Source organism: Equus quagga, chromosome 2 (genome assembly GCF_021613505.1).
Source record: "Equus quagga isolate Etosha38 chromosome 2, UCLA_HA_Equagga_1.0, whole genome shotgun sequence".
In the NCBI taxonomy this organism is placed as follows: domain Eukaryota; kingdom Metazoa; phylum Chordata; class Mammalia; order Perissodactyla; family Equidae; genus Equus; species Equus quagga.
Window position 1 is genome coordinate 67,403,108 of NC_060268.1, and position 19,423 is coordinate 67,422,530.

At 59.1% G+C, this 19,423-nt stretch overlaps 1 protein-coding gene across 2 annotated transcripts; it reads left to right on the forward strand.

Moving 5' to 3' along the window:
• Positions 1-1,091: 1,091 nt before the first annotated feature.
• Positions 1,092-16,009, forward strand: LOC124236162 (uncharacterized protein C15orf39-like). 2 transcript variants are annotated; one of them, XM_046654907.1, is made up of 3 exons: positions 1,092-1,254; positions 4,533-7,346; positions 9,373-16,009. In XM_046654907.1, the coding sequence occupies exons 2-3, from the start codon at positions 4,583-4,585 to the stop codon at positions 9,738-9,740; spliced, it is 3,132 nt and encodes a 1,043-aa protein (XP_046510863.1). In that variant the 5' UTR covers positions 1,092-1,254; positions 4,533-4,582; the 3' UTR covers positions 9,741-16,009. The 2 variants fall into 2 exon arrangements, with proteins under 2 accessions (XP_046510863.1, XP_046510865.1); XM_046654909.1 differs by having other exon boundaries at positions 4,533-7,402; positions 9,373-9,511.
• Positions 16,010-19,423: the final 3,414 nt, after the last annotated feature.

Here is a 19,423-nt window from a genome sequence, read left to right on the forward strand (position 1 = left end):
ACCCTCTGTCCTCCCCCCAGCTGACCTCCACTTCCTACCTGCAGTGTCCAGCACCTCCTCCTCAGCTCCTGCTGCTCCAGCTGCTTCCTGACCCTTGGAATCTGTGGCCTCAGGCCTGCTCTGCCCTCTGACTCAGGCAGCTCTGACCTTTGGGATCTGAGCAGATGGCCTGGGTGGTTTTGCCCCATGAACTTGCTCTGACCTTCCCCCCTCCTCCACTGCACACATCTGTCCCCAGTCTTTGGGCAGCTCAGGAATTGTGAGGGACCAGTTTTCTTCTGAGAAGGGAGCAGCACCGAGGGGCTTCTCATCCAAAATCAGATGGCCCAGAGAGTCAGGGCAAATGGAGACAGCTCTCCAACCCCTCTCTTGGCAACATACCATCCCTGGTTGGGAATGTTCCACCCCTCCCACCTCGCAGGCTACACGTGCTCAGGCCTGTCTTTTTGAAGGAGATTTGCCAAAAAAGTTCAGAGGTAGCCAGTGAGGCCACTTAGCAAACCCCCCAGCACCCTCATTCCTGGCTCACTCCAGGGATGGGGGAATCACCCCTTCTTCAGACAGATGTGGTGCCCTAACAGTGGCTGAGATACATTCGTCTGGAATTTGCCCTCACTGGCTGCACAGAGATGAGGGGACAGACTAAAGAGCCCTTCTCCAGCCCCCTACTGGCCAAGGGAGCCAGAGCACCTACTGTGTGTCAGATACGACCTCTTCTAAGCCCTATAACACCACCACTATGATATAATTCCAGTTCTACCAAAATAAGGAGACTGAAGCTCCATGAGGTCAAGTGGCACGCACAAGGTAACAGAGTTAGAAAGTGGCAATGAATGAATGATCTAAGGGAGTGACTGAATGGAGGCGTGGATGGGCGCGCCGGGCAATGGTTCGCGGAGTGCAGTGGGTACAGACACAGTGCACAGCGCCCGGGACCCGGTCGGGGAGGGCGGGCCCAAGCCGGTCCTCGGCACCCCTGGGCCCAGGGGAGAGCAGGCTCCCAGAGCGCCGGCGAGCTCTGCCCCCGCCGCGCAGGCCGCCCCGCCCCCGCCCCGCCCCCAGCCCGCCCCGCCTGGGACCGCAGACGGCGCCCGGCGGCGGCGCGAACGGCAGCGAGGAGGGTGGCTCCGGGCTTGTTGCTCACCGCGACTTCCCGCGCAGGGCCCGGCCGGACAAGGACCCGCAGCCTGGGCGGCGCTGGAGGATGCGGCTGCGGCCCCGGGCAGCCACAGCGGGAAGCCTGGCGCCCTGCAGGTAGGCGCTCGCCCGCTCGGCGGGCGCGGAAACTTGGGCCGAGTTTGCGGGCGACGCGTGGAGAAGGGGCGGGTGGCGCTGCTCCAGGGCGCCCCTACCGGCCGGCCCGGGGATGGAGCGCGCCGGGCCTCGGTCGAGGTGGTGTGGCTCCTAACTGCCGCCGGCCCCTGGCGGGCGGGCTGCCGGGTAGGGGTCGCGACGCTGCCCTAACTTCCCTCGGACTTCGAGGCTCCCGGGGCCCGGGAGCGCTCTGGAGCTCCGCCGGGGCCCCGGCACCGGGCTGGCGAGAAGGAGCTCAGGCCGAGCCCTCGGGCCTCCCGCGGGGCCCGGCTCACGTGGACTGCCCGCGCGGAGAGGAGGGGGCGGGGGAGCTGGGCCTGGGGGGCGGCGGGCGCTGAGGCGCCGCGGGGCCCTGGACGCGCCCTGTTGGGACGGGACGGCCCTGCGGTTTCCTCGCTACGGCTTGACTCACCCTCTGGCTGCAGCCCAGGCTGGCGGGATCGCCCTGAGGCGGTGGCTGCCTGGACTCAGGGGCCGGCCGCCCCCTGCTCCGGACCTCCCGCCAGTCTTTGGGTGTCGGTCCGTGGGGCTCGGTGCGCGGGCCTACCTGCGTGCACACGTGTGCAGGGGCCCGAGCGAGGGGAGAACGCAGTTCTGGAGGGGGGTGTGTGCAGACGTGGGCCATGCACGTACTTGCAGGCACGGGTTTGCATGCGTGGCGGCGGCCTGTGTTCAGCCTGCCGGGGTGCACGTGCGCCCCAGCGCCTGCGGGCAGCGCATGGGGACACCCGGAAGCCCGCGGGGTCGGCTGCGGCGGCAGCCCCCAAGCCAGCTCGACTGAGGGCCCCAGGCACGAGAGTTATGGGCGGGGCAGGTAGAGGAAAGGGGGTAGAGGCCGACCGCGCGACCCTTCCCCCTCCACTGGAGCCTGGGCTGCCCTTGGTTTGGTTGTGGCGTCTGCAGGACCCAGAACCTCAGCTGGGGGAGGTGTGAGAACACAGGGAGGGGGCCCGGTTCAGCCAGGAGAGTCCAGACGCTGGCCACAGCTGGGCAGGATCACTCTCTTCTTCCTGGTCTTTCCCAGTGTCATCTGGAGACCCACCAGGAGGTGGACAGGGAATTGGGCCAGGGGCTGCATCTTCCCCTGCTGCTTAGGGAAGGGCTAGGACAGCGGTGGTGGGCTTTTCTCCTGTACCCTGCCCTGGGCTCTGGCCGAGGTTGGTCCTCCTAGCCCAGCCAGGGGACAACTTGGTGGCCCAGAGGGTGATGTGACCGTGTTCCCTGGGGTCCTGCCCTTCTCCAAGCCATTGCTTCCCTCCTCAGTATGTGTGTGTGTCAGGGAAAGAGGCACCTACATTTTGGCTACTGTCTTGGGTGGGGAGGGACCTCACGTGAGGGAGTGTATAATAGGCTCTGCATCTCCTACTGGCAGGTGGTAAGGTCACCCTCATACCCTTCATAGTCTTCTGCTGCTCCCTGGAGCCCCCATCTCTCCCCCAAAGAATCCTGAGGGTCCCAGGTGGCCTCACCTCTATTGGCTGGGTCCTGGGGCGTGTCTCAGGAAGTCTCTGGGGCAAAGGGCACACAATGAGCAGAGCCCAGGAGAGAAGGACTCCCGGGGCTGGAGGTGGCTATGGAGCAGGCCCCAAGGAGCATGTGGGGGAGGGGAGACGAGCGCCAGCACTTAATTAATCCAGAGCTCCCTGAAGACAGAGGCGGGGGCTCAGCACCTCAGAGCCATACAACCCCTTCTTGCAAAGTTGCTTTCAGCAGGCTGGGGGCTTTCCCTCTGGAATGTAGGGTCCCTGCCATAGGGCATGCCCTGATGCCCCTTCCTGTCTTCTCCGGAACATCCCCTGCTCTAGGCTGACCTGAGGTGTCAGATTCTGACCAGAAGATGAGCCAACTTTCTTTCTGAGGGTCCTGCCTGGCTTCCTTAGTGTAGTTAGGCTGGGCTGGGAGTAGACATTGGCCCCCATACTACCCTTGGCTTTTCCTGTCCCCAGAATGTGCTGTCTAACTCAGCCTGTGGCTGTTGCTGGCCACCAACCAGAAAGGAGGAGGGGCTCCAAGGGTGGGCTGGTCTTGGCTTGTTGGTGATGGAAACCTGGGACACCTGGCCCGTGGCCTAATCATAGCAAGATTGAGCTGATTCATCCTTTCTAAGCCACCTGAGGGTTTTGGGGAACAGGGTGCTGAGGAAGTAGAGGGCAGGTCAATGTGGCCCTGGCAGACTGGCCTCAGATGACCCCTTATGAGTCATTGGGTGCCTGCTGCCTTGAGGAAACCCACACTTGACCTCTCTAGGCCTGGGTCCCAGACCTTGCTTGGCCTTGTTTCAGGGCCTCCGTCTTTCTCTGGCACTCAGTTTTTCCATCAGTACAGTGAGGGTAGTTGCCAGCTCTGTGGCCCTGGGGTTTCCTTCACTGGTATTCACATCCTCCCACCTCCCCACCTGCTTGTCCCTGGTGCTGGGCCTGGAATAGCCAACTGCAGCTGAAGGGCTGGAAGGGACACAGGCTCTCCTACCAGACACTTTTGGGATCTTCCTGCAGGGCCACAGCACCATCTGCTGGACGGCCTTGGCTCTCCTGCTGGGGGTGGGGCTTGAAGGATGCACTGCCTCCAGCCACTTCACCTTGGAAGCCGCCCTCCGAACCAAGCCCTGCATCAGTATCACTCCTGGGACCTGGGTTCTAGGCCTGGCTCTGCCGTTTTTAAAAAGACCGGCAAATCAGAGAGATCTAGAGGGCCACAGGAAGTCGGAATTTATGACCATGCTGAGTCCACATCTTGGCTGCAGTGGGCATCTTGAGGTCTCTGTGGCATCTTGGAATAAGAGCTTGTGGTGGGAAGTGGGGAGCCTGCCTCCCGGCCCATCTGTTTCATCAGTGAGTTTGAGGTGAATGGGTTTCCTCACCTGTATATGGAGATAGCCAAGTGAAGTGAGCCTGACTGCCCTGCAGTCTGAAACCCCAAGGGAGGGGTCTTAGGAATCATGTGGAGGAAATCTGAACAGAAGGAGCTCCTGGAGTGGGTGTGGAGGGTATGTATAGGACTGCAACACAAGAATTTGTCAAACAAAGGTTCTGCAGCTTCAGAAATGGACTTGGGAAGCTCTGCGTTGTTGGCTCGTGCCTTGATTCATTCGTACTGTCTTTATCGAGCACCTGCAAAGTGCCCAGCTCTTAGGTGTGACAGTGAGCCCGTGAGAGTAGCAGCCCTGTTTGCCTATAGCCTCTTCTGACAGCCCCTGCCTCTCTCCCTCTCTTTCCCAGGTCGGCAGTTGAGTAGCTGGGGCCGCGGAGGGCTTGAAGCCTTCACAGTGATGGCGGAGAAGAGGCCACTGGGGACGCTGGGGCCTGTGATGTATGGCAAGCTGCCCCGCCTAGAGGCAGACTCCGGGCCTGGGCACAGCCTGCCCACCTCTGCTGGTAACCAGGACCCCTGCAGCTACAAGGGTGCCTACTTCTCTTGTCCCGTGGGGGGTGCTCCCAAGGCAGGGTCAGAACGGTTCGCTTCCTGGACCCCATACCCACCCTTGTACCCTACCAGCATGGCAGGACCCCCACTTCGGACAGACAGTCTCTTGAGCAACTGCCTGCTCTACCGCCCACCAGCAGAAAGCTCTGAGAAGGTACAAGACTCTGGCCCTGTTGAGCTCCTGCCTTTCAGTCCCCAGGCTCATTCCTACCCAGGCCCACCACTGGCTGCACCCAAACCTGTCTACCGCAACCCTCTGTGTTATGGGCTTTCCCCTTGCCTGGGGGAAGGGCCACCGAAGAGACCACTAGATGTTGATTGGACGCTGGTGACTGGGCCCCTCTTACCCTCGGCCAATTCCCCTTGTTCTCTGACCCCAGCTCCTGGAAAGGGCCAATCCCTGGATGGCTCTTTCTTGCGTGGGGTGCCAGCTGGGGGATCTGGCAAAGACTCCTCAGTGAGCTTCTCTCCATGCCAAGCATTCCTAGAGAAGTATCGGACCATCCACAGCACTGGCTTCCTGGCCTCCAAGTATGCAGGTCCTTACTCTGGGGACTCCAAGCAGGCATTGTCCGAGGGACCCCCGAGTCCTTGGACCCAGCTGGCCCAACCCCTGGGACCAGCCTGCCAGGATGCAGTGCCGACCCACTGCCTGCTGCCTCACCCCCCGCAGGCCCTGCCTTGCCCTCCAGCCTGTCGCCACCCAGAGAAGCAGGGCAGCTATAGCTCAGTGCTCCCAGTGCAGCCTCTGGGAGCTCACAAGGGGGCTGGGTACCCAGCTGGTGGACTGAGCAGCCCCTACCTGAGGCAGCAGGCAGCCCAGACACCCTATATGCCCCCAGTGGGGCTGGACACTTATTCCTACCCCTCTGCACCCGTCCCAGCACCCTCACCAGGCCTCAAGCTGGAGCCACCTCTCGCTCCACGCTGCCCACTGGACTTTGCCCCCCAGACACTGGGCTTTCCTTATGCGCGGGATGATCTCTCTCTCTATGGAGCATCCCCAGGGCTTGGAGGGACACCACCTTCCCAGAACAGTATGCAGGCTGTTCCACAGCCCAGTGCCTTCCAGCGGGCGTGCCAGCCTCTACCTGCCCGCCAGCCGTGCTCAGAGCCTATGAGGCCTACGGAGAAACCAGTACAGGAAGCCGAGGAGAAGATATGGCTGCCCAGCTGCAGGAAAGAGCAGCTCCAGCCCCAGCTTGATGAGCACCTGGGGGCACCCATTGTCATCGGAGACAGTCCTGTTCCCTGCACCCCACCAGCTCTCCCTCCCTGTGCTGAGGAGCGCCAATCTCTTCCACAGAATGAGGGCATGCTGCCACCCAGCTCTCCACCCATGCCTATTATCGACAATGTCTTCAGCCTGGCCCCCTACCGTGACTACCTGGATGTGCAGGCACCTGAGGCCACAGCTGAGCCTGACCCAGCCCCAGCCCCAGCCCCCAGTGAGAGCCATGACAAAGACTGCAAGGGAACCCTGCCTGCCCAGGAGGCCCCCTCCAGGGCGCACTGCTCACTTAGGGAGGAGATGGCACTGGACTTGAGTGTGAAGAAGCCAGTGGCAGAGGCTCCTCCTCTCAATGTCCCTAGTCCTGTGGTGCATGCCAAGCCCACTGTAGCTGTGGATGTGCCGGGCACAGGGAACACAGTCTCAGACATGCCAGGTATGGGGAGCACAGTCCCGGATCCGCCAGGCCTGAAAAAGACAGTCACAGAAGCACCTGGGCTACCTGGGATGCCAGTGACCACAGAGGCCACCCCGAGGACCAACTTCCATAGCTCCGTTGCCTTCATGTTCCGGAAATTCAAGATCCTCCGGCCAGCACCCTTGCCTGCAGCTGTGGTCCCATCTGCACCCACCTCAGCCCCTGAGCCTGCACAGCCTGCACCCACCCCTGCATCTGTGCCCATTGGACTACAGATTCTCACCCAGCCCTTGCCTGTGGCCTGCTTCAACCTGGCACTGCCCAGCCCTCCAGCTGTAGCCATGGCCTCCCCAACCCCTGCTCCAGCTCCGTCACCTGCTCCAGCTCCGGCTCCACTTGCAGGCCCTGCTCCAGCTCCGGCTCCACTTGCAGGCCCTGCTCCAGCTTCTACCCCCACCACAGCAGACTCCCCAGAGCAACACTTTGCAGGACTGCATGCGTCCCTATGTGACGCCATCTCAGGTTCAGTGGCCCACTCTCCACCTGAGAAGCTGCGTGAGTGGCTTGAGATGGCTGGGCCCTGGGGCCAGGCAGCATGGCAGGACTGCCAGGGTGTGCAGGGGCTGCTGGGCAAGCTGCTATCCCAGCTGCAGAGCTTCGTGTGCACACAGCAGTGCCCCTTCCCCCATGTGGTGCGGGCCGGCGCCATCTTTGTGCCCATCCACCTGGTAAAGGAGCGGCTCTTCCCTCGGCTGCCGCCTGCTTCCGTGGACCATGTGCTGCAGGAGCATCGCGTGGAGCTGCGTCCTACCACGCTGTCGGAGGAGCGGGCACTGCGGGAGCGGGCCCTGCACGGCTGCACCTCACGCATGCTGAAGTTGCTGGCGCTGCGCCAGCTGCCTGACATCTACCCTGACCTGCTGGGCCTGCAGTGGCGTGACTGTGTACGCCGCCAGCTGGGTGAGCATGGGGCAGCCCCAGTAGCCACCGGAGCTGTGTGAGCTCGTGACAGATGTGTGAGTGGTCACAGCTAAGGGATTCCAGGGCCTCTGGAAAGGGCAGGGGAGGCCCAAGAACTGGTGTCAGGGGAGGGGCTGGCCTCCCAGGGTGGGCTCTATGGATCCCCATCGCTCTTTGCCCCCAGCATCACTAAGAGCCTTCAAAGTCCCCTCTGTAAGCCTCTGAACATTCCAACTGCTCTGTCTCCTTGGAAACTCTTGACCTTCCCTGGCCCTGCACCTTCCCAGAGTCCCTCTCCTCCTCTGCTGTGCCTTCTCCGTCTTTGGTACGGTCTTCTCCACCTGAGATCATTTCCCCCTGTGTCTGTGTCTCCCCTCTTCTGAGCTTGAGCCCCAAATAACTGACTGCTTGCTGGGCTTTTTGTACCTGGTGTCTCTCTGACCCTTAACTCCTCCCAAACCATACTCCTGGGCTTTCCCTTAAGCTTCACTTCCATCCAGTCTTTCCCATCTCAGTGAATGGCACCCACTCACCCAGTGCCTCATTCCTGAACCCTGGCAGGGGTCCCCCCCCACACACTGTTACCTTGTGAATGTGCACAATCCTCCCAGGGATTTACATTCCCTGAAGTGTGCCCGTAAGTCGGAATGTTGTTTTGTGGCACTAAATGATGTCTTGTGCATATCGTTCTCCAGCGTGCTCTTTTTATGGCCTGGAGCATTGTCTCCGTCGGCTCAGTTAGCCTGACCTTGCTCTCAGGAATGGCTGCAGTGTTTCGTGGTGTGGACAATCTCACTTCTTCAGCCAGGACTTTGCTGATGGTGCCAGGTGGTGTCCGTCACTGCCTCTGCTGTGTTAGAACACCTGGCATCGAGGCCCAAGGCCCGCCCTGTAGTCTTTCTCTCCCCGCCCCCCAGCCTTCCCACCACCAAGCCTCTGTCCAGGCTGTCTCCGTAGTGTTTCTTGTCCCCTCCCCTCCTGGCAGCCTTGCCCTGGGCTCTCCCCGTGTCCAGGTTCCAGGTTGGGGTGGAGAAGGGGCCCGAGGTAGTGAGTGCAGATGTGGAGCTTGAGGTCTGGAGGACAGCATTGCTGCCCTCTGAGCACTTAAGTTGGGGCATTTGTCCCAATGAGGTGCAAAGAAAATGCAAGTGTGAGCATTCCCTTCCTGAGTAAGAAAGTGTGGGGGTGTGTCAGGTGTCACTCAGAGGGCCCCCCAGCCCAATCTCCTCCCCGTACATTTGGGTGGTCTGGGCCCAGAGAGGGACAGGTCCATTTCTCCTTCTCCTGGGCTGCCTGCTGGGCTGTGGGGCCCTGGCACTTCACAGTCCCCTCCTGCTCCAAGTCTGCAAGAGTCTGGGGCCTGATAAGGAAGTGACTGGGGCCCAGCTTCCTGCCACTGGCTGGAGTTTGGTACCTTCTCCCCCTCCCTCCCTCAGCTGTGGGTCCTCCCCGCTTCCTTGGGGGGCTGCCCTCTGTACTGTCCTTAGACAGTAATCCCCTGGCAGCCTCCCTTCCAAGCAGGCGTGCTCTTGATCAGGAGCCCTCTCCCATCCCCTCCGCCTCTTCCTCCACCCCTCTCCCTCTGGGCGTTGCCTTCAGGCCAGTCCCTGCCTGGGCTCTGGCTCCTGCTCCAGCTCTGGGGCTGGAGTGGCCGAAAAATGATGGTACTCTAATGTGTGGCAGGCCACTTTTTCTCCATGCCTCGATTTCCCCACCTGTACAGTGGGTCTTTGGATCAGATCTGGCCTGTTTGGCCTCTTTCCTCTTGTCCTTGCACCCAAACAGCTTCTGAGCAGTGCCCTCATTAGACAGAGTTCTGGTGTCACCTGGGGAGAAGCACCCCCCCTTTTGGCTTGACGGTCTCTGGCTAGTGGTTACATGCGGGGAAGGGTCCTGATGTCTGTGACCCTACCTGGACTGTCCTGGCCCAGGACAGAGCAGAACCACTGGTGTAGACAGCTTTGGAGGCCAGGAAATGGGACCTGAGGGTCTCAAGGTCTGTAACCTGACTGTGTTCATTTTCCAGGTGACTTGGACACTGAGGCTGGAACTGTACCCTCCTCAGAACCCACCATGGCCAGAGATGAGCCAGAGAACCTAGCCCTGGCTTGGAAGTCACCTGTCCCCAAGGCCAGGAAGCTGGGAAGGAAGCCATCAACCCCTGGCCCAGAGAAAGCAGAGGCAACTGCTGGGGGAGCGTCCCATGGTGCCTCACCTACTCCTGCTGCCAGTGCCAGCCCACCCGGCCCCACACTGAGGGCCCGCTTCCGTAGCCTGCTGGAAACTGCCTGGCTCAATGGCCTGGCACTGCCCACTTGGGGCCACAAAACCTCAGGACCAGACCGGCCCACGCCCCACCCACAGCTGTTGGGCAGCCAGAGCCACCACCTGTAGCATTGGTCACGGGTGCTGTCTGGGAGTCACGCTCCCTCCCCCTCCCTTCTTCGGCTGCCTGGGGTCAGGAGTGGACATGCCCTTGGAGTTCCTCCAGCTCTCACCCTGCACCCCCACCCCCAGGTTGGGCTGAGAGCCCCTGAGCTTTTAACTTGAAGGCCTTTGTTAGAAAGGACTCCTTCCTATTTCTTCCTTAGAGAAAATGTGGGCTTTGGAGTCCAACAGATGTGGTTTTGAGTCCTGGCTCCTGTGTTCCTTGCTGTGTAACTGGGCAGGTCACCTCCTCTCTTGAACCCTCTGTTCCCCATTTGTAAAATAGGACAACGCAGCCTACCTCGCAGGGTGTTGTGGGGGTAATGCCTAACACACCCATTATGGTTTGCTCTCTGCTCCCTGCCCAGGACAGGGGCCTAGATCTCAGCCAGGGTCTAGAATGTGAGGCTGAGGCAAGCAGAACCTTCCTCTAGAAAGTCTGTGTATGTCATAGGACTTGGTTTTCTCAGAGTGGTACATTGTACGTGTGTGTGATTCACACTTTCTAGGGTCATCCCCCAGAAAGCCTAGGGCCATAGCCCCAGCATTTGGGGTTGGGCCCCAACCCCCAGCTGGGAGCTCCCTGAGGGAGCCTACCCCTCCCCTTCCCCATGACAGGGGGCACAAGGATACAGCCTGGGGCTGGCATCCTTGTCCTGGGCCTGCTGCTCTCAACTCAGGAGGCCCCAGGCCTGTCCTGAATTGACACCAGTGATTTTCCTGAGCTGCCTCTGCCACATGGTGCATTATCCTGAGAAAGTTGTGTGTTTGCTGGAAGCCAAGCAGCTGCAGGGACTCAGGGACTAGAAGGGACAGGCTGCGCAACCCCTCAGTTCTGGGAAGTCTCTGAAGAGATGTACTGAAGACCCTGGCACTCCCCAAGCCAGAACCCCATCAGCCAGCCTGCTGTGGCTTACCTCCTTGCAGAGTGCTGAACAGCTGGAGGCTTGCAAACTGGGCCTTTGGCCCATTTAAGGTTTTGTAATAAGGCTGTGGGCCCTGGAGGCAGGCCATTAAACATTAAAGCATTGGGGTTGTTGTTGGACCTGGGGCTTGGCTGTGTTGGAGGAGGTGGGTCAGGGTCAGCTTGGTCTGGTCATCACCAGGTGCCTAGCCCTCTGCCCACAGGCTGCAGCTCTCCCTGTTCCTGCCCCCGAAGATGCTGGGGCTCTCCACACCCTATGCCAGCTGGCTCTGGCCAGGTGGGCCCTTGTCACATGCCCACGGGGTAGCCAGTTACCTGCTCAGGGAAAGTGCCCCCCTTTCTTGGCCTTAGGCCACTGCCCAGTCACCAGGCCCCAGCACATGCCCCTCTCCCAGGACCAAGGGTGTGCCCGCCAAAGTCTAGGTAGAACAGAAGCTGTTCCCCCCTACCCATGTTGGTGACTGCATCCCAACAAGGGACGGCCCCTCCCACACATTAGCTGGGCTAAGGACCCCTGCAGACACCCTATGCCTGCTGGGCTCTTTTCCCACAGAGGTTTGTTCTCAGGTCTGCTGAGGTGGCTTCCTGGATGTGGTTTCACATTCCATCTGGGCCAGGAGCCAGTCCGCTAGGGCTGGTCAGACCTGCCTGGCATTGACCCTAATCTTTGTGGGTTTCACTGAGCCCAGTGACGCTTTTCCTCCTGTGCCTCCCAACAGCTGGAGCGTGGCCTTGCATGGGGCAGGATCTAGAGTGCAGCTGCCATTGTCCCAGTATTGTATGCATATGGGCCAGAAGAGGTCCCTGGCTTGTGAAAGGGACAGGCCAGGAGATGGGCAACTCCAACATATTATGGTCACTGCAGCCACAGAACCTGAGAGAAGGGCACTGGAAACTCAGGAGGGGCCTGTCTTGCCTGGGGATGAGTAGGTGTCCTTGGGTCCCAAGAGGTGCTGTGTGAAATGGGTGAGCCTTGAAGACAAGTAGGAAGAAGTAGGTAAAAACAAGTGTTGAGTGCCATCTGAGCCAGGTGAACAGCATGTGCAAGGGCCTATGGGTATGTTTGGAAAAGGGAAATACCCAGGTGTGGCTGGAGTGCGGGGAACTAGCCGGAGGAGGGGGAGGGGACAGGGCCAGAAAAAATGGCTCAAAATCCAATGCAACTCATTCAGTCCTGCAAGCTGGAGAACAGAGGGTGTGGTCCATGTGAAGTGCCAAGAGTTTGAATCACCTGAGGCTTGTGTAGGGGAAGAGGGAGAATCCCCCACCTTTCCTTCTGGATCTTATGACTGGTCAAATAAAGTGACATAAGGCAGGTTAGCAGAAGAAAATAAAAGTTTAATTACATGCATATATGGGAGAAACCCTGGAAAACTGAGTGACTCGCCAAAATGGCCAAAGCTGCCACCTTAAATACCATCTTCAGTTAAAGACAGGTGGATGTTGGTAGTGGTTTGGGATTTCAGAAGGGAGGAAGGCAATTCACACGGAAGTGGAAATGCAAATATTTGTTGAACAAGTTTCTGCTGGGCCAAAAATGGGCTGCCTGGTGCCTTTCTATCACACCTATTTTACATTATACTATAGTTACCTTATGGTATTAGCTCCTTCCAGGAACAGGCCTTCTATGTTAAATTCTTTTAGGTAGTTTGGGGGAAGGTCAAATGTTCTTCCTGTGTCTTCTGAGCCTTTATTATCTTCAGCTCAAAATAATCCGCATGCCAGAGTAGCACATCTTGCAGTGGCCTTCCTTGAACCCCAGCGCTCATAATTCCTGTTATGTTCCTATCCCACCCTGGGGACCCTGCTGCTCTCCCACCTTAGCTGCTAGGAACCCCATCCCCACTCAACCGGGGGACATGGAGACCAAGCCAGGAGGCCACAGCCTGCTGGGGGCAATATCCAGTGTTTGTGTCCCTTCTTATGGGGTGCACTTGGGTGAGAGACTCTGGGGAGACTACAGCTCCCCTCTTCCCCACCCTTGTGTGGGTGGGCTCCCAGCTCTGGAATCTGACCAGAAGGATGGGACTGCCCCTGTCAGAGGCAGGTCTGAGTAGTCCAGGCCCAGTCGTACCCTCAAGCAGGGCTCCTGTGTTTGTTTTTCCAGCTAGCCAGTGGCCTCAAAGCCCCTGTGATGTCTAGGTGACCGATGTCCCATCCCACTGTATCCCCTGCTCCTGAGGGGAGTCTGGCTCCAGCCCTGGAACTTGGATACCTTCGTGTTGGAGGCCTGTGTCAGGTTCCCACACAGCGTGCCCATGGCTAGGGCAGCTACCTTGTTGGAGGCCCCAGGCCTGACAGGGCTCCCATGCTCCTCTATTCTGTTCTATGCATGTCACCTGTGCAACGTTCCTGATGAATCTGGGCTCTGTTAGCTTCTGCCAACTCAGCTGGGAAGTTGCTGACAGTAAGGAGAATAGTGCCACCCGGACTACGTAGGGAGAGGCCTGCTTTGTGGGTGGGTGGAAGAAGGCCTGAGGCAGGATGTCTGGGGGCTCCTCCCTACTTATCTTCCCTTCTCTGTTGCCCTCAAAGAAGGCAGTTTTCTCCACGTCTCCTACCCCGCCCCAATCACCCACCAGTTCAGACATCTTGTGCACAGCGGCAGCCAAGGCACGCCAGCACATGGATACACCCAGCCTGTAGCTCCTGGGCCGTGGACCTGTGAGTCCTGTCCTGGATGAATCTCCTTGGCAGATTCTTTAAGACAGCTTTGTTGGGTGTCCTGGGCTGGGCTAGGCCCCCTCCCCACAGCACCGACATTTGTTTGTCAAGCCTCAACAAGACAGTGGGCTCAGGGCAGGGATATGGTCTGGTGTGAGTGGACAGGGGTTTGTCAATGGTGTGCGTCTCCTCAAGCTCTTTGCCCCTGTGGTCTTTGGGCATGATGCCCCCCATGTTTAGGTACCTGCGTATAGCTACAAGTGCCTCCTCTCCCTCAGGCCGGTGTCAAGGCATGTATAGTTCCAGGAAGAAGCCCAAGTGCAAAGCCAGGCTTGGCAACGTTCCCCAGGGGCTGACAGCCCCAGCCAACCAGCCGTGGACCTGGGCTCCCTCCCCAGCCTGCCTGGGCCCAGCTGACCTCTGTCTGCTTCTGGCCCCTCCTGTGCCTGCCATGCTCTCAGCTGAACAAGACTGTCTTGCCTAATTCCTTGACTATCCTCAACAGGAAGTTTATAGAGCCACTTGGGGGCATCACATCTGTCTACGAGGCTCACCTTGGTAAGCCTGGGTCAGGCTGGAGGTAGCCAGGGGTCATGCTCTCCTGCTGGGATCGAGTCCCAGGGCCTCCCATCAGTCCTTTTCCAGTGAACAATGGCCTGGTGGGCAGCTGCCCCTTCTCCCCTGCAGGGTACCTGGACGGGGTTTGGGGCAGGAAGGTCAGGCAGGTGGTCTGTTCCTGCACCCCTCCCCCCAAGGCTTGTTGGAGCCCACCCCTGCCTGCCTCCCCCTCCTGCAGGGGCTGATTTGAGGATCCCAGGAGGGTAGTGGGGGTGGCCTCAAAGCATTCTCTCTGGCCTTCAGGCCCTGGGAAACCAACAGGGCCTGGGCTGGGCTGGCTTGTATCTCACACAGCTGTCTCCCAAGACCTGGGGCTGCATGCCCTGTCCCCGGGTAGTGGAAGGAAGAAGCAGAGTTTTGCCTTCCAGGTTCAGATCCTGGTTAAGCTCCTGCCGTGGGATGTGGTCAAGAACACAGACTGTGGAGTCAGACAGCAGGGTTTTGAGCCCAGCCCTGTCACTTGGTCATTTAACCTCTGTGCTTCCCTTTCCTCAGCTATAAGATGGGGTACCAGTGCCTGTTTCCTGGGTACTTGAGAAGTACTTGCTTGTTAACATGCGCTGAGTTCTGGAGGAGGGGACAGCATTGCATCTTCATCCCTCTGAGCCTTTGTTTGTTCATCTGGAGAACGGGGCTGCTCAGCTCTGGGGTTGCTGTGAGAATTAAATCTGTATAATGCTGGTGGGGCCTGTGGGAAGAGTGTCCTGCACACCCCACCCTGCCCATAGGGAAAATTCCTTAGGAAAGACTCACTTATCAGGATGGGGAAGCTGGTATTCCTGGCTCTGGGGCCCTGGGGCCGGGGCCTCCCCACAGTCCTGCAGACCCTGGTGGTGGCCGTCCAGCCTGATGGCCATCTGGCTGGCTCATCTTTCCAAGTGAACTCTTTCTCCTTATATGTTGCAGGTACTGTCGTGTCACCTCCAGAAAGGCCACACTAGGTGTGTGGGTTTCCTTCCCTTTACCCCCTCTGAGGGTTACGCCACCTCCCTAAACCCACCGTGTTCACCAGATGTGTGTAAACTATGTCTTGGTGCAAGGCCTCACACAAGGCACGACACAGCCTGGTTTGTGGAGGGCCAGGGAAGCAGATCCCAAAGAAAGGAGGGGCCCAGAGCTCACCCTCAGGCTCTGTCCCCCTTCATCCCGCCGCCTCCTCTCCCATGTCACCTACCAGAGCTCCCAAGCTCATGGAGGTAGTTTGAGAGAACAAGGTGGGCACAATCTTTCCTCCTGTTTTAGGCATCATGGCAGTCAGGGGAGCATCTTCCAGGGCCCCCTTCTCCACCCTGGCCTGCCCTAGCCCTTTAGTCAGAAGTTATGGGTTCAGGGAGAGTGGGGACTGACCTGGCATATGTGCATATATCAAGGTGGTCTTCAGGGTGCTGGGGTAGAGCCTTGTGGGGCAGGAGTCCCTCAGGGGTATGAATGAGAGGTTGCATATTACAGAAGTGCAGAGGAACCTACCACCAGCTACCGTCAACCCCTACGTGGTGACCTTCCTGCCGACCCTCTTTGGCATCTTACTGGGTAAGCCTGCGGTCTGGGCCCTGGGCTCCTGGGTCCCACTGGGCCTGCTGGCTTTCCTGCAGGTGGGGGAGACTTTAGGGCAAGACTACACCTGAGTCCCCACCATCCCCCTGCACCACTGCTACCAAATCTTTCTTGTGTCCTGGTGGGCTCAGAAGCTGCTAGTTTTGTGGGTCAAGGCCTTTGCCTACCTGGGGTATCCAGGAGATTGCCAAGCCTGCCTCCCACCCTCAGACCAATAGGATGCTGTCAGGGTTGGCCTCGCTGCCAGACCTCCCTGAGCCTGGCTTGCCCGTACGGCCCCACACTGTTCCTGGCGAAGCCCGCACATCCAGTGGCTCTGAGTTGCTGTGTAGCAGCCAGGCCTCGCTTTGGCCACCAGCACCCAAGCCTTCTGGTCTGGGGCTGGGCCTTGCCCCCAGAAGCCCCCATTCCCACACTTGACCCTGTCAGTCTTCTGCCCTGACCTCCTCCTGTAGGCTCTACTCTAGGCCTCTCTGCTGTCCTCATGCTGCGTGATTGTCTAAATGAGCGTCTAGAAACAAAAACTTTGTGATATCAATTCCCACCTGCTCCTTGTCGTTGAATTTTCCATACCCCAGAAGATTGGTTCCTCTTCCTTAGACCCATAGTGCCCCCAACCCCACCGTGCCGGGCCAGGCATAGGGTGCCTCATCCCCAGTCCTCCTGAGGGAGCTGGAGCTGTTCTCCTTCCTGCATGCTCTGTGGGGATGTGGGTCCCCGCACAGCTCTAGAGGAGGGAGGCCAGACCACTGCCTTGCCATGTTCTGCTCCAGAGGCCCCGGTGCCAGGCAATCCCCGGGCCTGACCTGAGCGCCTGCCTTGTGGGGAGTCCTTGTGGGCAGGTAGGTGTAGCGTTGGACCCACGCGCCTTCCTCCTCCGCCCGCTCCCTTCTCTGAACCTCTGTGCCCCACGGGGGAGCCCTGACTCTCATTCCTCCTCCTCCCTGAGCATGGTTCCTGTCACTGCAGGGTGAGAACGTAGCAGAGGGGAAGCAGAGACTGGGGCTTCTCACCTGGGCCTAAGTTCTTGTTCTATCACTGTCTAGCTGTGTGTGCCTCAGTTTCCTTGTCTGTAAATGAGGTGGAGAAATGTGTGTGTGAAGCCTTTGGCGGAGACCTGGCCTGGAGTGAGTATGGAAAGGGCAGTGAGACTTTATGCACATTGGGGAGTGGGGGGAGCCTGTGGTTAAAGCTCAGCTGACCTCCCTGATGTGGGTGACAAGGTCCTTGGGTGTCCTAGGAGGGAAGAAGCCCCCTTTGCTGTGTGACTTCGGGCTGGTGCCTTGCCCTCTCTGGCTCTGGATTCACTTCTTGGGTTGAGGCACTGTCTGGAAGGCTGAGGGCAAGTTTGGCAGAGAAGGAGAGGTTTGGAGTTTGGGTTGCAGTGGAGGGAGCAGTAGCATGAGGGGTCACCTGGGGGTAGAGAAAAGGGGCAAAAGCCAGGAGTCAGGAAGAACTGTCTGTGTGCACCCAGAACAGTGCTGCCTGCCCTCCCCCACATCCACCTGGCCCTGGGGTCATCAAGGTAACTGAGTTAGGGCCACATATGTCCCCACCTCTTCCAGGGCCTGGGGGCGGTGGGGGAGGCAAGGTCCCCTCTGTGGGTCTCCATTTCCCCTTCCTGGTTCCCTGCCATTTGGGTCCTAAGTTCGGTCTCTGTCACCCCACTTCTGCCCCCAGCATCATTTCTGAGGGTTGTGGGAGGGCAGCCAGGACTGGACTGGGGCTAAGTGGGGCCGGTTTGGAGGATTCTGCCTGACCACTCCTGGGTCGTGCCCTAGGGCAAAGGAGGTGAGCTTTTTGGGCATACTGACTGCACCACCCAGGCTCTGCTAACACCCACTGGGAAATGTTTGCACAGGGCCGGGGGCCTGGGTGGGGGGGGGCAGGGCAGGGCAGCCCCCAGGGGAGCAGGAAGGATCCACTCCAAGCGCCTTTCTGGAGAGGGTCCTCGGGCCTTGCCGTGCGTGGCTAGGCCGAAGGCAGGGCTTCAGGGTCCCCAGGCCAAATGCTCCAAAGCAGTCCCTCCACTTTAGCACCTGGGACAGGAAGGGTGGGGATCACTTGGGTCAGGCCAAGCCCACCTGGCTAGAAACCCCTCAATTGCGGCTGATGGGTTCAGGTGAGGAGTGAGTCATAAAGGGGCCAGCTGACCCCTCAGCTTGACTCAGAGGGTCAAAGGTCCCGCCTGCCCTCCAGGAAGGAGCACCTGGCCCAGCCAGGCACTCAGCAGGACAAGGGTGAGGAAAATAAGCAGGAGGCCAGGATGGTGAGAGCCACAGCATAGCTGGAGGTGGGGGTGTCAGGCTGACCCAAGGCTTTGGAGCTGAGGGTACTTTGAGCAGAACGGGATGGGTTCCCATCCTCCCAGATCACAGACCTCTGAGAAAGCAAAGCTAGGCCTGCAGAGAAGTCCCGGCATGGGGTCCTGGCCCAGAAGGCATAGCAGGAACAGAACACGGGAGCTGGGGCCACCATGACGGGCTCCCAGGAGGCAGGGCCAGGCCTGGGTCTTGAAGGGCAGCCAACTGGGGGCTAGTCCAGGAAGAAGAGAGGGCAGGCAGGGGAGGCAGGCTTCAGACGCAGGGCAGGCAGGCGCAGCAAGGAACCGAGCCTGAGGGAGGAGGCAGATAGAGGACACAGACACAGGGAAGGGGCCTGCAGAGGGAAAGAGGGAGAGGTCTGGCCAAGGTCTGGGAAGACCATCTCCACTGAGAGGCCCTCAGCTTCCTACAGGATGTGCAGACCCTGGAGCACGAGGGCCTGGGCAGGCGCAGCCCTGAAGAAGGCGGCACTCACCCTGGAAGTCAGTGAGTCTGGCCTGGCAGGAAGATCATCAAGGGTGTCAGGGAGCTGGACAAGCTGGGGGGACTCGGGGAGGCTGTCTTTGCCAGCCTCCTGCCCCACCCCCGGTGTCCAGCCCTGAGCCCCATGGACTTACTGGAACCCTTCTACCATGACTTGGCCAAAGCTCTGTAGAGGTCTGAGGACAGTAATCACCTGGTGGTCAGGAGAGGACAAAGAGGGTCACAGCTCTACCAAAGCCTTGTTGGGTCCCCTCCATGAGGCTCCAGTCTCCTGCTCCTTTCTCCTCTTCACCCACCACCTCACCCATCTCGTTAGCATCCCCTGAAGTTCCTGGGCCTCAGGGCTGGTTTTGTCCTTCAAGGCCTTGGTGAAGGATTGGTCCAGGATCTGCAGCCACATCTCATACAGCACCAGCTCTGCCTTCTCCCCTAGAGTGATGGGGGTTACCTGCCTAGGCCCCCCCTCTTCGGGGAGCCTTGGGATAGGACCAAGCTCTGCCCAGTGGCTGCAACCCCAGGCTTTAATGCTCTCGGCCAGTGGTCGGTCAAATCCAGTCTGGGGCTCAGTCCAGCCTACTCCCTGTTCTTGTATGGCCCGTGAGCTAAGAATGGTTTTTACATTTCTAAATGGTTGAAAAACATCGAGTAGAATAATATTTTGTGACCCATGAAAGTTGTGATATACAAATTCCCATATCCATCAAGTTGTGCATGGACACAGCCACGCTCATCTGGTTACGTGTTGCCTGTGGCTGCTTTCTTGCTACGAGGGAGGAGCTGAGTAGAGGTGACAGCAATCCTAGGGCCCACAGAGCCTAAAATGTTTCCTATCTGGCCCCCACACACAAAGCATGCCGCCCTGCTCTGCTCTATCTAATGGGATGATGATACCCAGCCTGCTCCCTCCCAGAGTTGGTGTAAGTGAAGCAGGAGCTGATAATTCGACTTACGTCTTCTGGGTTTTTATTTTTACCTTTCCCTGCTCTCGTGGGAGAAGTGTAAGAAAACCGTGCTGTGGCAGGGGTCATTGTAGGGGCTCGTGGACATAAACATCGCAGTCCTCCTTCAGAGGGCCAGTGGGC

Excerpts from the sequence above, each read along its gene's own strand:
- LOC124236162 (XM_046654907.1), top strand. The coding sequence starts at position 4,583 with ATGGCGGAGAAGAGGCCACTGGGGACGCTGGGGCCTGTGATGTATGGC. Across the intron at positions 7,347-9,372 it reads CTGTGTACGCCGCCAGCTGG|GTGACTTGGACACTGAGGCT; the intron begins GTGAGCATGGGG and ends TTCATTTTCCAG.